The 15244-nt window shown below is 42.1% G+C and overlaps 1 protein-coding gene across 1 annotated transcript in view; it reads left to right on the forward strand.

Moving 5' to 3' along the window:
• Positions 1-15244, forward strand: part of LOC128666320 (embryonic protein UVS.2-like) — a 101031-nt gene that overhangs the window by 61039 nt on the left and 24748 nt on the right. The window contains exons 9-10 of the mRNA XM_053720840.1: positions 59-284; positions 4121-4239. Coding sequence (XP_053576815.1) covers positions 59-284; positions 4121-4239 — 345 coding nt within the window. The remainder of the gene's footprint in view (positions 1-58; positions 285-4120; positions 4240-15244) is intronic.

Consider the following 15244-nt stretch of genomic DNA (forward strand, 5'->3'; position numbering starts at 1 on the left):
CTAAACCTTTCTTACTCTAAAGGGACCTCATTTAATTTAATTATTTTTGTTTTTCCAGGTTTCCTTGAAGATTAATACATTTAATACTGATTACTCTGCAACCTGTACCTCTAACTACATCCAGGTTTATGATGGAGCCACAAAAACATCTCCAGTCTTGTGGAAAAAGTCTTGTGGCATGATGCAGATACCACCATTAATAGCTACATCAAACTTAATGCTCATTCATTTTGTTACTGATTGGAAAATGCCAAAGACTGGTTTCCATGCTTCATACAAAACAAGTACGTCTCAATAAATATCTCAACACATAAAAAAGAAACATAAAACTGAAATCATACACAATGTAGAAAATCATGAGCTATGCATTATTTGTGATTTGAAATTTCAGTTACTTTAAATTAACACTCTGCTTGAATATTTCTGTTAAAGGCAGAATCTAGACCCACTACTTATTGTTACATACCAGACATGCAACAGGTTCCACATCTATAAGCTTGAAAGAGGTACACAAAACATTTATATAATCATATTTGTTAGCAGACGAAAATAGCCGCCAAGCTCCGCCCACAGCTTTCTTCTTGTCCAGTTAGCTGTTTTCTTGTAGGATAGTTTAGCAGTGCACGTTAAATATTTTGCAGTTAGCTATTTCAAATTGCTCGTGCACAAATCAGCATTTGCGAGTAGGTAAACTGAAAACGTATTTAAAAGTCGATCATGATTGGAGAAACTTAACACACCAAAATATACATGCAATAGGTGGGCGGAGCTTGGCAGAGTTTGCTATATATTGCAAAGCTTTTTTTCAATACACAATTAATTTACAATCTCAAGTGTCCCCTGCCCCTTATGGAGGCAAAAGACCCCTCATGTAACCAAACAGAAAGTCCAACAATGCAGCATAGAGATATTATTATTATTATTCTTTATTTATAAAGCGCCAACAGATTCCGCAGTGCTGCCCATGGGTACAAGGATTAAAAGTACAATGGAGAAGCAATACAATAAGAGACAACATTTTACAAACAAATACAGGGGGAATTGAGGGCCCTATTCCCGTGGGAACTTACAATCTAGATGGGTGGGAGGATGGAAAACAGGAGGTGGGGACTGCAAAGGTGAGAAGGATATTAGTGAGGAGATAGATGAGGGCAACTGTTGGGAAAGTGAAGTTAATTTGTTAATGAGTCTGGTGATAAGCTTCCTTGAACAAAAAGGTTTTTAGTGAATGTTTAAAGGAGGAGAGATTAGGGGAATGTCTGACAGCTCGAGGAATTGCGTTCCAGGAGGTTGGTGCTGCACGAGAGAAGTCCTGTAGTCTAGCATGAGAGGAGGTGATGGTAGAGGACGCAAGAAGCAGGTCATTGTTAGATCTTAGGGGGCGGGCTGGAGTATATTTGTTGATGAGTGAGGACAGGTAGGGTGGGGCAGCATTGGTGAGGGCTTTGTAGGTCAGGGTGAGAATTTTTAATATAATTCTGCTGTGAATGGGGAGCCAGTGAAGGAACTCACAGAGAGGTGCAGCAGAAACAGAGCATTGAGACAGGTGGATTAGCCTTGCAGATGCATTTAGGATGGATTGAAGGGGAGAGAGGCGTGAGAGAGGGAGGCCAGATAGTAAGTTATTACAGCAGTCAAGTCGGGAAATTACCAGGGAGTGGATTAGCTGTTTAGTAGTCTCAGCACTCAGAAACAGACGAATTTTGGAGATATTGCGTAGGTGGTTGCGGCAGGATGAAGAGAGCAATTGTATGTGGGGAATGAAGGACAGATTGGAGTCAACTGTGACTCAGAGGAAGCGGACTTGGGGTGATGGGGCGATAGTGGTACCGCCAACAGTGATGGAAAAATTAAAAACTGGAGTAGAGTTGGAGGGATTAGAAGTTGTTCGGTCTTGGACATGTTTATTTTTAGGTGGTGAGAGGCCATCCAGGAGGAAATGCCAGATAAGCAGTTGCTGATGTGAGAATTGACAGGAGTGCAGGCGTGGAAAGGTAGATCTGGGTATCATCAGCATAGAGGTGATAGTTGAAGCCATAGCTGTTGATGAGTTTACCTAGTGAAGAAGTGTAAATAGAGAAGAGTAGAGGACCCAGGACAGAGCCTTGAGGTACTCCAAAAGACAGAGGCAATGGAGAGGAGGAGTCACCGGCAAAAGAGACAGAGAAGGATCTGTTAGAGAGATAAGAGTGAATCCAGGAGAGTGCAGTGTCACAGAGCCCAAGAGAGCTGAGAGTCTGTAGGAGAAGGGGATGGTCAAGTAAGATGAGTATAGAGTAGTAGCCTTTGTTTTTAGCAGTTGTTAGTAACCATGGTGAGGGCAGTCTCAGTTGAGTGTTGGGGACAGAAGCCAGATTGCAGGGGGTCGAGCAATGAGTTGAAGGACAGGAAGTGGGTTAGGCGATCAAAAGCTAGTTTTTTAAGGATTTTTGAAGCTAGCTGGAGCAATGATATGGGACGGTAGTTTGCAGGAGAGTTAGGGTGAAGGCAGCGTTTTTGTGAGGTTGTGGTAGAAAAGGATAGGTTGAATATATGAGTAAGAGCCGGAGTGAGGGTGGGAGACAGAGAAGGTATTAGATGTAAAGGAATAGGGTCAAGTGGGAAGGTAGTGAGGTGTGAGGAAGACAATAGGGAAGCCACTTCACTCTCAGTGGTTGGGAGGAGGGTGCAAAGAGTGGCAGAGGGGGTGACTGGGAGCGAAGTTGGGAGATTGCAGGCTTGTGTTGGGCTGTTTCTGTGGATGGTAAGTGTTTTATTGAAAAAGTAGTCAGCCAGGTCTTGAGCACTGAATGCAGATGAGGGGGTGGTGCAGGTGAATAGAGGAGAGATTTGAAAATGGAGAAGAGTCTTTTAGGGTTTGAGGAGTGAGTGGATATAAGAGAAGAGAAGTAGGTTTGCTTAGCTAGGTGAAGGGCAGAGGTGTAAGAGTGAAGAATGAACTTATAGTGCATGAAATCAGATTCAGAGCGGATTTCCTCCAGGCACATTCAGCAGTGCGGGAGAATTTTTGCAGGTGGTGTGTTTGCTGGGAGTGCCAGGGCTGGAGCTGGTGACGTACGGGTTTTGCGAAGTTGGAGCGGAGTGAGAGTGTCAAGTGCAGAGGAGAGGGTATTGTTATAGTGAGTTATAGCAAGGTCAGGGCAGGATATCGTGGAAGTGTGGGGGAGGCGTATTTGAATAAGGTTGGAGAGTTGAGGAGGGTCTACAGTGTGCAGATTTCTACAGGTGCGAGGGCGAGGGGAAGAAGTAGGTGTAGCCTGTATATTAAGATTAAAGGTGAGCAGATGGTGGTCTGAGATGGGAAATGGGTGACAGACAAAAATCAGAGAGAGAGCAGAGATAGGAGAATATCAGATCAACAGAGTGTCCATCACGGTGGGTAGGGAATAGGGTGGATTGTGAGAGGCTGAAGGAGTTGGGGAGTGAGAGAAGTTTGGAGGCAGCAGGGGCAGATGGGTTGTCAATGGGGATGTTTAAGTCCCCCAGAATTAGAGTAGGTGTATTTGTAGAGAGAAAGTAAGGAAGCCAGGCAGCGAAGTTGTCAAGGAATTGGGAGGTTGGTCCAGGGGGGCGATAGATAACAACTTCAAAGTAAGAAAAGGAGAGAGATTGAAATGGATATAGGTACTAATAGGAGCAGGAGGGGGAGAGTAAGATGCCAACACCGCCACCATGTCTCTCACCTGGCCTAGGTGTGTGGCTAAAGTGGAAACCACTGTGTGTGAGAGCAGCAATGGAAGCAGTGTCATAGGAAGATAGCCAAGTTTCAGTAATTGCTAAAAGGTTGAAAGCATTGTGGGTTAATGGAGATGAGATTGTTGGTATTGCGTGACCTAGAGTTTTTGCAGTGGGAGACAGGGCGTGAGTGTAAAAGTGTGGTGATTGCTGCAGGGCCAGGGTTAGGAGAGACATCACTAGCAGCAAGCAGTAGTAGCAGTGAGAGTGACAGAAGGTGAAAGTGAGACTTGTAGGAGCGCGTATGATAGTCTGCTCTTACTAATCTTCATTCGCTCTCAAGGAATCCATTTCTGCTCAAATTAATTTTTAAAATGAAAGAGGCTTGGTAAGTGAGACACAACAACACCTGATCATCTGATTTATTGGTTAATTACTTTTGTAGTTCAATGTGGTGGAACATTCTATAATCCGTCAAGTAACTTTACCTCTTCTGGATACCCTAATGAATACAACCCTAACATGAACTGCTCCTGGACAATCACTGCTCCTCCAAGATATAAGGTAAGAAGTTTTAACTTCTGATACATCAGTGTATCATTATGACCTTTTACTGACATTGGTCCAGATTACAAATGGAGCGCTATAGATGGAGCAGGGTGCACTATGCTTATAGCGACCCTGCCGTAAGAATAGTGCACAATCTGATATTACAAGTCTGTTGTTAAAAAAAAAAAAATAACCAGACAATGTTAGCATGTCCAACGTTTTTTTTAGCCCGAAAAATGCTTTCAAGGTATACTTCAGCCGCACTAAACAACTCTCAAAGTGGTGGGTTATATATCAGCGCAACTGGAGACCTGAAATAAAGTTAAAGTGAATATAAAACACATGTAAAACCCTTTTTTTTTTTAAAAATGTATTTCACTCATATTTATACTTATTAAAAAAAAATACATGTTTTATTTTATTAAAATAAATGTTTTAAAAGTGATTTAAAAGGATATGCTATATAAAAAGTTGTGTGTGGATTTGTATGTTTGTATGTATGCATATGTGTGTGTACATATTTATGTCACACACATACATATGAACACACATACAAATGCACTATTTATATATATATATATATATATATATAAATATATATTTTTTTTCATATAGGTGGCAAGAGTCCATGAGCTAGTGACGTATGGGATATACATTCCTACCAGGAGGGGGCAAAGTTTCCCAAACCTCAAATGCCTATAAATACACCTCCCACCTCACACATACCTCAGGTTTACAAACTTTGCCTCTTTAGGAGGTGGTGAAGCATGATGTGCTTGATTTCTTCTGTGAAAGGCGCTTCAAAGCATATTGAAGTTCAGTTCCTCTCTAAGTACAGTGTTTGTTTTATGGATGTGAAGGGGAGTATTGCTTGTTGCCACCATGTTTTTGCCTCTAGGAAATCTATTCTAGAGCTCTCTGTAAATTTGTTTGCAGGGATTCATCTGCTGCCTCCCTTTACAGATTGACATTATACTCCTCTACCATTACCTCTGCTGATATGTTTCAGTACTGGTTTGGCTGTCTGCTATATGTAGATGGGTGTCTCACAGGGGCGTATTATGGCCTAGGCCAACAAGGCCGGTGCCTAGGGCAGCAGATTTGGGAGGGGCAGCACATCTGCCCTATCCTCTCTCTAAAAGCCAGCACACAGTACAGTGAGCGATAAAGTGCAGGCTTTTACAGAGAAGACAAGGCACATGCACTGATTAAGGTCACTCTTTACAGGCAGTGCTCCTTTAAACCGTTGCTTCATTTAGAGCTGCCGACATTTTTGCAGTGGAAGCATTTTTGGTGAGAAACTTGCCTGGGGATATGCTTACAAGGTGAGGCTGGTGGAGAAGACCTTGTGCCGATATGCTGCCTCCCCTTGTCAGCTGTGGTGGGTCTGTGAGCGCAGTGCTTATTGCAGGTCTTAGTTACTAATAGACTGGATGCCTCTGTGCACTGCTTAGATCAGCTTGTGATGTCTAATCGTAAACTCTCAGCGCTAATGTATGTTAGCTACTAATAGCTACCTTTCTCTGCATTCATGAACCCACTAAGTAAATAGTAAATGGACACTTAAAACATTTCATTACTTGAATTATGGTAATTACAGTATGTTGTTGCATGTAAAGGGCAGTGATAGTTTTCAAAGTATATTCTTCTTTCCCTCCCTTCCTCTCTCCCTGCTTTCCCTTTCTCCCTCCCTTCCTCAACTCACTCCCTCCCTCAACTCCCTCCTTTATTTCTTTCCCTCCCTTCCTTCCTCCCTCCCTCCCTTCTTTCTCTCAACTCCATCCCTTGCTCCCTTCTATCACTTTCTTTCCCTCCCTTCTTTCCCTCACCTATTTTCTCCTCTCACTCTCTCTCTACTTTTCTCTCTCTCTCTACTTTTCTCTCTCTCTCTCTCTCTCTCTCTCTCTCTCTCTCTCTCTCTCTCTCTCTCTCTCTCTCTCTCTCTCTCTCTCTCTCTCTCTCTCTCTCTCTCTCTCTCTCTCTCTCTCTCTCTCTCTCTCTTTCTCTCTCTCTATCTCTCTCTCTCTCTCTTCTCTCTCTTCTATCTCTTCTCTCTCTCTTCTCTCTCTTCTCTCTCTTCTCTCTCTTCTCTCTCTCTCTCTCTTCTCTCTCTTCTCTCTCTTCTCTCTCTTCTCTCTCCTCTCTCTTCTCTTCTCCTTCTTTCCCTTCCCTCCATTTTCTCCCCTCCCCTTCTTTTCTCTCCCTTCTCTCTCTTCTCCTTCTTTCCCTTCCCTCCATTTTCTCCCCTTCTTTTCTCTCCCTTCTCTCTCTTCTCCTTCTTTCCCTTCCCTCCATTTACTCCCCTCCCCTTCTTTTCTCTCCCTTCTCTCAGGAAGAAAATGGTATTCGATGCATGCAATTCAACCCACCTGTATGCAAGTGTTTTGCTAGCCATTTTCTTTTGAATTGTTATGAAAAAAAAAAAAACATTTTACACACTGACCCAAAAAAATATTTAGGGGAAAAAAGGCCTAAAACTTTTTTTTTTGGGGGGGGGGGGGTGTCAGCAGAATTTTGAGTGCCTAGGGCAGCACAAAACCTAAATACGCACCTGGTGTCTTCTGATAAGTGTATATAATTTTTAAGACACTCTCAGCTATGGAAGACACTTTTTTATGATAAAATTCTTAATGTATATTGCATAGATTAGCCTTGAGTCAGGTCTGTTAATATTTCCCTTTGCAGCCACGCAGTTTCAGAATGGAAATTATGTTTATGGGAGAATTTAGATTTTTTTTTTTTACCTGTGGTTCCAGTTAGCTGCTAACATGGAGTCTGTTTTTACATTTTCCCAAGCAAATTAGGCTTGTGATGACGCAAATTGTATCTTTTTATTGCGTCGTTTTCATATGAGACCTCTACAGCTTTGCAGTAAAAAGAAATGCCAAGATTGGACTGTTATTTATTAGGCTGCTGTTAGAAAGTGGTAGGGAAAAGAGGGATTTGTAGTTCAAATGAATGTATATCTATCAGCGCCACAATAATACCATACAAGCTATATCTGATATAGGCGGAGTCTCCCAACCAGACTCCAAAAGTTGGACTGTTATTTATTAGGCTGCTGTTAGAAAGTGGTAGGGAAAAGAGGGATTTGTAGTTCAAATGAATGTATATCTATCAGCGCCACAATAATACCATACAAGCTATATCTGATATAGGCGGAGTCTCCCAACCAGACTCCAAAAGTGGACTGTTATTTATTAGGCTGCTGTTAGAAAGTGGTAGGGAAAAGAGGGATTTGTAGTTCAAATGAATGTATATCTATCAGCGCCACAATAATACCATACAAGCTATATCTGATATAGGCGGAGTCTCCCAACCAGACTCCAAAAGTGGACTGTTATTTATTAGGCTGCTGTTAGAAAGTGGTAGGGAAAAGAGGGATTTGTAGTTCAAATGAATGTATATCTATCAGCGCCACAATAATACCATACAAGCTATATCTGATACTCTTAACTTTTGGAGTCTGGTTGGGAGACTCCGCCTATATCAGATATAGCTTGTATGGTCTTATTGTGGCGCTGATAGATATACATTCATTTGCTCTACAGCTTTGCATGTTGCACCAGTGGTGCAGGGATTATACTCAGATATCACAGTTGATATACTTAAATCCCAACACTCAACTCTCTCTGACTTGGTGTTTAAACCATCACCTCCTTTGTTTGTCCTCCCTGGACTGTGATCACAACAGATGCAAGTCTTACAGGTTGGGGAGCTGTCTGGGGGGTCTCTGACAGCCCAAGGGGTTTGGCATCCACAAGAGGCGACGTTACCAATTAATGTTTTAGTACTCTGTGCTATTTTCAGAGCTCTTCAGGCTTTGCCTCTATTGAAGAGTGAACTTTACATTCGTTTTCAAACAGACAATATCACAACAATGGCATATGTCAATTATCACAGGTTTTGGTATGCGGTCCTAGTCCGAATGTCCAGTTGCTAGCCTTGGTTACTACCTATAAGACCATACATTCTGTCTTAAGGCCCAGTTTCTCTTGTAAGGTGTATCCAGTCCACGGATCATCCATTACTTGTGGGATATTCTCCTTCCCAACAGGAAGTTGCAAGAGGACACCCACAGCAGAGCTGCTATATAGCTCCTCCCCTAACTGCCATACCCAGTCATTCTCTTGCAACTCTCAACAAGTATGGAGGTAGTAAGAGGAAAGTGGTAAAATATAGTTTTTTCTTCAATCAAACGTTTGTTGTTTTTAAATGGTACCGGAGTTGTACTATTTTATCTCAGGCAGTATTTAGAAGAAGAATCTGCCTGCGTTTGCTATGATCTTAGCAGCTTGTAACTAAGATCCACTGCTGTTCTCACATATGTCTGAGGAGTGAGGTAACTTCAGAGGGAGAATGGCGTGCAGGTTATCCTGCTATGAGGTATGTGCAGTTATAAGTTTTTCTAGGGATGGAATTGCTAGAAAATGCTGCTCATACCGGATTAATGTAAATTAAGCCTGAATACAGTGATTTAATATCGACTGGTATCATGCTTACTATAAGAGATAAATACTCTTATGAAATTGCAATATAAAACGTTTGCTGGCATGTTTAATCGTTTTTATATATGCTTTGGTGATAAAACTTTATTGGGGCGTAGTTTTTTCCACATGGCTGGCTTAATTTTTGCCTAGAAACAGTTTCCTGAGGCTTTCCACTGTTGTAGTATGAGTGGGAGGGGCCTATTTTAGCGCTTTTTTGCGCAGTTAAAATTACAGACTGAGACATTCAGCTTCCCTCAGCAGTCCCCTGAATGCTATAGGACATCTCTGAAGGGCTCTAAAGGCTTCCAAAGTCGTGTATTGAGGAAGGTAGGGCCACAGCAGAGCTGTGGCATTTGTTGTGACTGTTAAAAAACGTTTATTTCGTTTTTTTGATCCGTTTTTTTGTATTAAGGGGTTAATCATCCATTTGCAAGTGGGTGCAATGCTCTGTTAGCTTATTACATACACTGTAAAAATTTCGTTTGTTTTACTGCCTTTTTTCACTGTTTTTCAAATTTTGACAAAATTTGTTTCTCTTAAAGGCACAGTACCGTTTTTTGTATTTGCTTGTTAACTTGTTTTAAAGTGTTTTCCAAGCTTGCTAGTCTCATTGCTAGTCTGTACAAACATGTCTGACATAGAGGAAACTCCTTGTTCATTATGTTTAAAAGCCATGGTGGAACCCCATCTGAGAATGTGTACTAAATGTATTGATTTCACTTTAAAAAATAAAGATCAACTTTTGTCTTTAAAAAATTTATCACCAGAAGATTCTGTCGAGGGGGAAGTTATGCCGACTAACTCTCCCCACGTGTCAGATCCTTTGACTACCGCTCAAGGGACTCACGCTCAAATGGCGCCAAGCACATTAAGGGCGCCCATAGCGTTTACTTTACAAGACATGGCGACAGTCATGGATAATACACTGACAGCGGTATTAGCCAGACTGCCTGAATTTAGAGGAAAGCATGATAGCTCTGGGGTTAGACGTAATACAGAGCATACAGACGTTTTAAGATCCATGTCTGATACTGCCTCACAAAATGCAGAAGCTGAGGAAGGAGAGCTTCAGTCTGTGGGTGATATTTCTGACTTAGGGAAGATGATGCAACCTGATTCTGATATTTCTACTTTTAAATTTAAGCTTGAGAACCTCCGTGTATTGCTTAGGGAGGTTTTAGCTGCTCTTAATGACTGTGATACAATTGCAGTGCCAGAGAAATGGTGTAGACTGGATAAATACTATGCAGTGCTGGTGTGTACTGATGTTTTTCCAATACCTAAAAGGTTTACAGAAATTATTAATAAGGAATGGGATACACCCGGTGTGCCGTTTCCCCCCCTCCTATTTTTAGAAAAATGTTTCCAATAGACGCCTTATGGCAGACGGTCCTTAAGGTTGAGGGAGCAGTTTCTACTTTAGCAAAGCGTACTACTATCCCTGTCGAGGACAGTTGTGCTTTTTCAGATCCAATGGATAAAATATTAGAAGGTTACCTTAAGAAAATGTTTATTCAACAAGGTTTTATCCTGCAGCCCCTTGCATGCATTGCTCCTGTCACTGCTGCTGCGGCGTTCTGGTTTGAGTCTCTGGAAGAGGCTTTACAGGTAGCGACTCCATTGGATGACATACTTGACAAGCTTAGAGCACTTAAGCTAGCCAATTCTTTTGTTTCTGATGCCATTGTTCATTTGACTAAACTAACGGCTAAGAATTCTGGATTTGCCATCCAGGCGCGCAGGGCGCTATGGCTTAAATCATGGTCAGCTGACGTGACTTCTAAGTGTAACTACATTCCCTTCAAGGGGCAGACCCTATTCGGGCCTGGTTTGAAGGAAATTATTGCTGACATTACTGAAGGAAAAGGTCATGCCCTTCCTCAGGACAGGTCCAAATCAAGGGCCAAACAGTCTAATTTTCGTGACTTTTGAAACTTCAAGGCAAGTGCAGCATCAACTTCCTCTAGTACAAAACAAGAGGGAACTTTTGCTCAGTCCAAGACGGCCTGGAAACCTAACCAGACCTGGAACAAAGGTAAGCAGGCCAAAAAGCCTGCTGCTGCCTCTAAGACAGCATGAAGGAACGGCCCCCTATCCGGTAACGGATCTAGTAGGGGGCAGACTTTCTCTCTTCGCCCAGGCGCGGGCAAGAGATGTTCAGGATCCCTGGGCGTTGGAAATTATATCTCAGGGATATCTTCTGGACTTCAAAGCTTCCCCCCCACAAGGGAGATTTCACCTTTCACGATTATCTGCAAACCAGATAAAGAAAGAGGCATTCTTACACTGTGTGCAAGACCTCCTAGTTATGGGAGTGATCCATCCAGTTCCAAAGGAGGAACAGGGACAGGGATTTTACTCAAATCTGTTTGTGGTTCCCAAGGAAGAGGGAACCTTCAGACCAATTTTGGATCTAAAGATCTTAAACAAGTTCCTCAGAGTTCCATCATTCAAAATGGAAACTATTCGGGCCATCCTACCTATGATCCAGGATGGTCCATATATGACCACAGTGGATTTAAAGGATGCTTACCTTCACATTCCGATACACAAAGATCATCATCGGTTCCTAAGGTTTGCCTTTCTAAACAGGCATTACCAGTTTGTAGCTCTTCCCTTTGGGTTAGCTACAGCCCCAAGAATTTTTACAAAGGTTCTGGGGTCGCTTCTGGCGGTCCTAAGGCCGCGGGGCATAGCAGTGGCCCCTTATCTAGACGACATCCTGATACAGGTGTCAAACTTCCAAATTGCCAAGTCTCATACGGACATAGTCCTGACATTTCTAAGGTCACATGGGTGGAAAGTGAACGAGGAAAAGAGTTCACTATCCCCACTCACAAGAGTTTCCTTCCTAGGGACTCTGATAGATTCTGTAGAAATGAAAATTTACCTGACGGAGTCCAGGTTATCAAAGCTTCTAAATTCCTGCCGAGTTCTCCATTCTATTCCGCGCCCTTCGGTGGCTCAGTGTATGGAAGTAATCGGCTTAATGGTAGCGGCAATGGACATAGTGCCGTTTGCACGCCTACATCTCAGACCGCTGCAACTATGCATGCTCGGTCAGTGGAATGGGGATTACACAGATTTGTCCCCTCCACTAAATCTGGATCAAGAGACCAGGGATTCTCTTCTCTGGTGGCTATCTCGGGTCCATCTGTCCAAAGGTATGACCTTTCGCAGGCCAGATTGGACAATAGTAACGACAGATGCCAGCCTTCTAGGTTGGGGTGCAGTCTGGAACTCCCTGAAGACTCAGGGATCATGGACTCAGGAGGAGAAACTCCTTCATGGACTCAGGAGGAGAAACTCCTTCCAATAAATATTCTGGAATTGAGAGCGATATTCAATGCTCTTCAAGCTTGGCCTCAGTTAGCAACTCTGAGGTTCATCAGATTTCAGTCGGACAACATCATGACTGTGGCTTGCATCAACCATCAAGGGGGAACAAGGAGTTCCCTAGCGATGTCAGAAGTTTCAAAGATAATTCGCTGGGCAGAGAGACACTCTTGCCACCTATCAGCTATCCATATCCCAGGTGTAGAGAACTGGGAGGCGGATTTTCTAAGTCGTCAGACTTTTCATCCGGGGGAGTGGGAACTCCATCCGGAGGTGTTTGCTCAATTGATTCTTCGTTGGGGCAAACCAGAACTGGATCTCATGGCGTCTTGCCAGAACGCCAAGCTTCCACCGTTTCCTCTGCTCCCTTGACTGATTGCCAAAATCAAGCAGGAGAGTGCATCGGTGATCTTGATAGTGCCTGCGTGGCCACGCAGGACCTGGTATGCAGACCTAGTGGACATGTCATCCTTTCCACCTTGGACTCTGCCGTTAAGACGAGACCTTCTACTACAAGATCCTTTCAATCATCCAAATCTGATTTCTCTGAGACTGACTGCCTGGAGATTGAACGCTTGATTTTATCAAAGCGTGGCTTCTCCGAGTCAGTCATTGATACCTTAATACAGGCACGAAAGCCTGTCACCAGGAAAATTTACCATAAGATATGGCGTAAATATCTTTATTGGTGTGAATCCAAGGGTTACTCATGGAGTAAGGTCAGGATTCCCAGGATATTATCCTTTCTCCAAGAAGGTTTGGAAAAAGGATTGTCAGCTAGTTCCTTAAAGGGGCAGATTTCTGCACTTTCTATTCTTTTGCACAAGCATCTGGCAGATGTTCCAGACGTTCAGGCATTTTGTCAGGCTTTGGTTAGAATCAAGCCTGTGTTTAAACCTGTTGCTCCCCCGTGGAGCTTAAATTTGGTTCTTAAGGTTCTTCAAGGTGTTCCATTTGAACCTCTTCATTCCATAGATATCAAACTTTTATCTTGGTAAGTTCTTTTTTTGGTGGCTATTTCATCGGCTCGTACAGTCTCCGAGTTATCTACTTTACAATGTGATTCTCCTTATCTGATCTTCCATGCAGATAAGGTAGTTCTGCGTACCAAACCTGGGTTTTTACCTAAGATGGTATCTAATAAGAATATCAATCAAGAGATTGTTGTTCCATCATTGTGTCCTAATCCTTCTTCAAAGAAGGAACGTCTATTACATAATCTGGATGTGGTTCATGCTTTAAAGTTTTATTTACAAGCTACTAAAGATTTCCGTCAAACATCTGCTTTGTTTGTTGTATACTCTGGACAGAGGAGAGGTCAAAAGGCTTCGGCAAGCTCTCTTTCTTTTTGGCTAAGAGGCATAATCCGCTTAGCCTATGAGACTGCTGGACAGCAGCCTCCTGAAAGGATTACAGCTCATTCTACTAGAGCTGTGGCTTCCATTTGGGCCTTTAAAAATGAGGCTTCTGTTGATCAGATTTGCAAGGCGGCGACTTGGTCTTCGCTTCATACTTTTTCAAAATTCTACAAATTTGATACTTTTGCTTCTTCAGAGGTTATTTTTGGGAGAAAGGTTTTACAGGCAGTGGTACCTTCCATTTTAGTACCTGCCTTGTCCCTCCCTTCATCCGTGTACTTTAGCTTTGGTATTGGTATCCCACAAGTAATGGATGATCCGTGGACTGGATACACCTTACTAGAGAAAACACAATTTATGCTTACCTGATAAATTTATTTCTCTTGTGGTGTATCCAGTCCACGGCCCGCCCTGTCATTTTAAGGCAGGTTAAAATTTTTTAACTACAGTCACCACTGCACCCTATGGTTTCTCCTTTCTCGGCTTGTTTCGGTCGAATGACTGGATATGGCAGTTAGGGGAGGAGCTATATAGCAGCTCTGCTGTGGGTGTCCTCTTGCAACTTCCTGTTGGGAAGGAGAATATCCCACAAGTAATGGATGATCCGTGGACTGGATACACCACAAGAGAAATAAATTTATCAGGTAAGCATAAATTGTGTTTTTCCATCAGGATCTCAAATCTCAAAATTTAAAGGCATGGAAATTGAATGCTTAGTTCTTAGTCATAGAGGTTTCTCTGACTCAGTAATTAATACTATGACACAGGCTTGTAAGTCTGTTTCAAGGAAGATTTATCATAGGGTTTGGAAAACCTATATTTCATGGTATTCCACTCATGATTATTCTTGGCATTCTTTTTGAATTCCTAGGATTCTACAGTTTCTTCAGGATGGTTTGGATAAAGGTTTCTCTGCAAATACTTTGAAAGGACAAATCTCTGTTCTTTCTGTCTTATTTTATAGAAAGATTGTTAAGCTTCCTGATTTTCACTGCTTTGCTCAGGCTTTGATTCGTATCAAACCTGTTATTAAATCAATTTCTCCTCCTTGGAGTCTCAATTTGGTTTTAAAGATTTGGCAGGCTCCTCCTTTTGAGCCTATGCATTCTTTGGATATTAAACTACTTTCTTGGAAAGTGTTATTTATATTGGCTATCTCTTCTGCTAGAAGAGTTTCTGAATTGTCTGCTCTCCCTTGTGAGTCTCCTTATCTGATTTTTCATCCAGAAAAATCTGTTTTGCGGACTTCGTTTAAATTTTTACCTAAAATTGTGAATTCTAACAACATCAATAGGGAAAATATTGTCCCTTCCTTGTGTCCTAATCCTAAGAATACTCTTGAAAGGTCTTTACATTCTTTGTATGTGGTAAGAGCTTTGAAATATTATGTTGCAGCTACTAAATATTTCAGAAAGACTTCTAGTCTATTTTTTATTTGTTCTAGTTCCAGAAAAGGTCAGAAAGCCTCTGCCATTTCCTTGGCATCTTGTTTAAAGCTTTTTATTTACAATGCTTATTTGGAGGCGGGGCAGTCTCTTCCTCAGCGAATTATAGCTCATTATACTAGATCAATCGCCACATCTTGGACTTTCAGGAATGAAGCTTTAGTTGATCAAATTTGCAAAGCAGCAATTCTTCAGCAGTCTTCTTTGCATACATTTACTAAATGTTACCATTTTGATGTATTTGCTTCTTCTGAAGCAGCCTTTGGTAGAAAGGTTCTTCAGGCAGCTGTCTCAGTTTGATTCTAGTGCCTATGATTTGAGTTTTTTTAATTTTTTTTAAGAAAACTTAATTATTTTTTGGATTTAATTTCTCAGCGGAAATAGCTGTTTT

Source organism: Bombina bombina, chromosome 1 (assembly GCF_027579735.1).
Source record: "Bombina bombina isolate aBomBom1 chromosome 1, aBomBom1.pri, whole genome shotgun sequence".
Taxonomy (NCBI): Eukaryota; Metazoa; Chordata; class Amphibia; order Anura; family Bombinatoridae; genus Bombina; species Bombina bombina.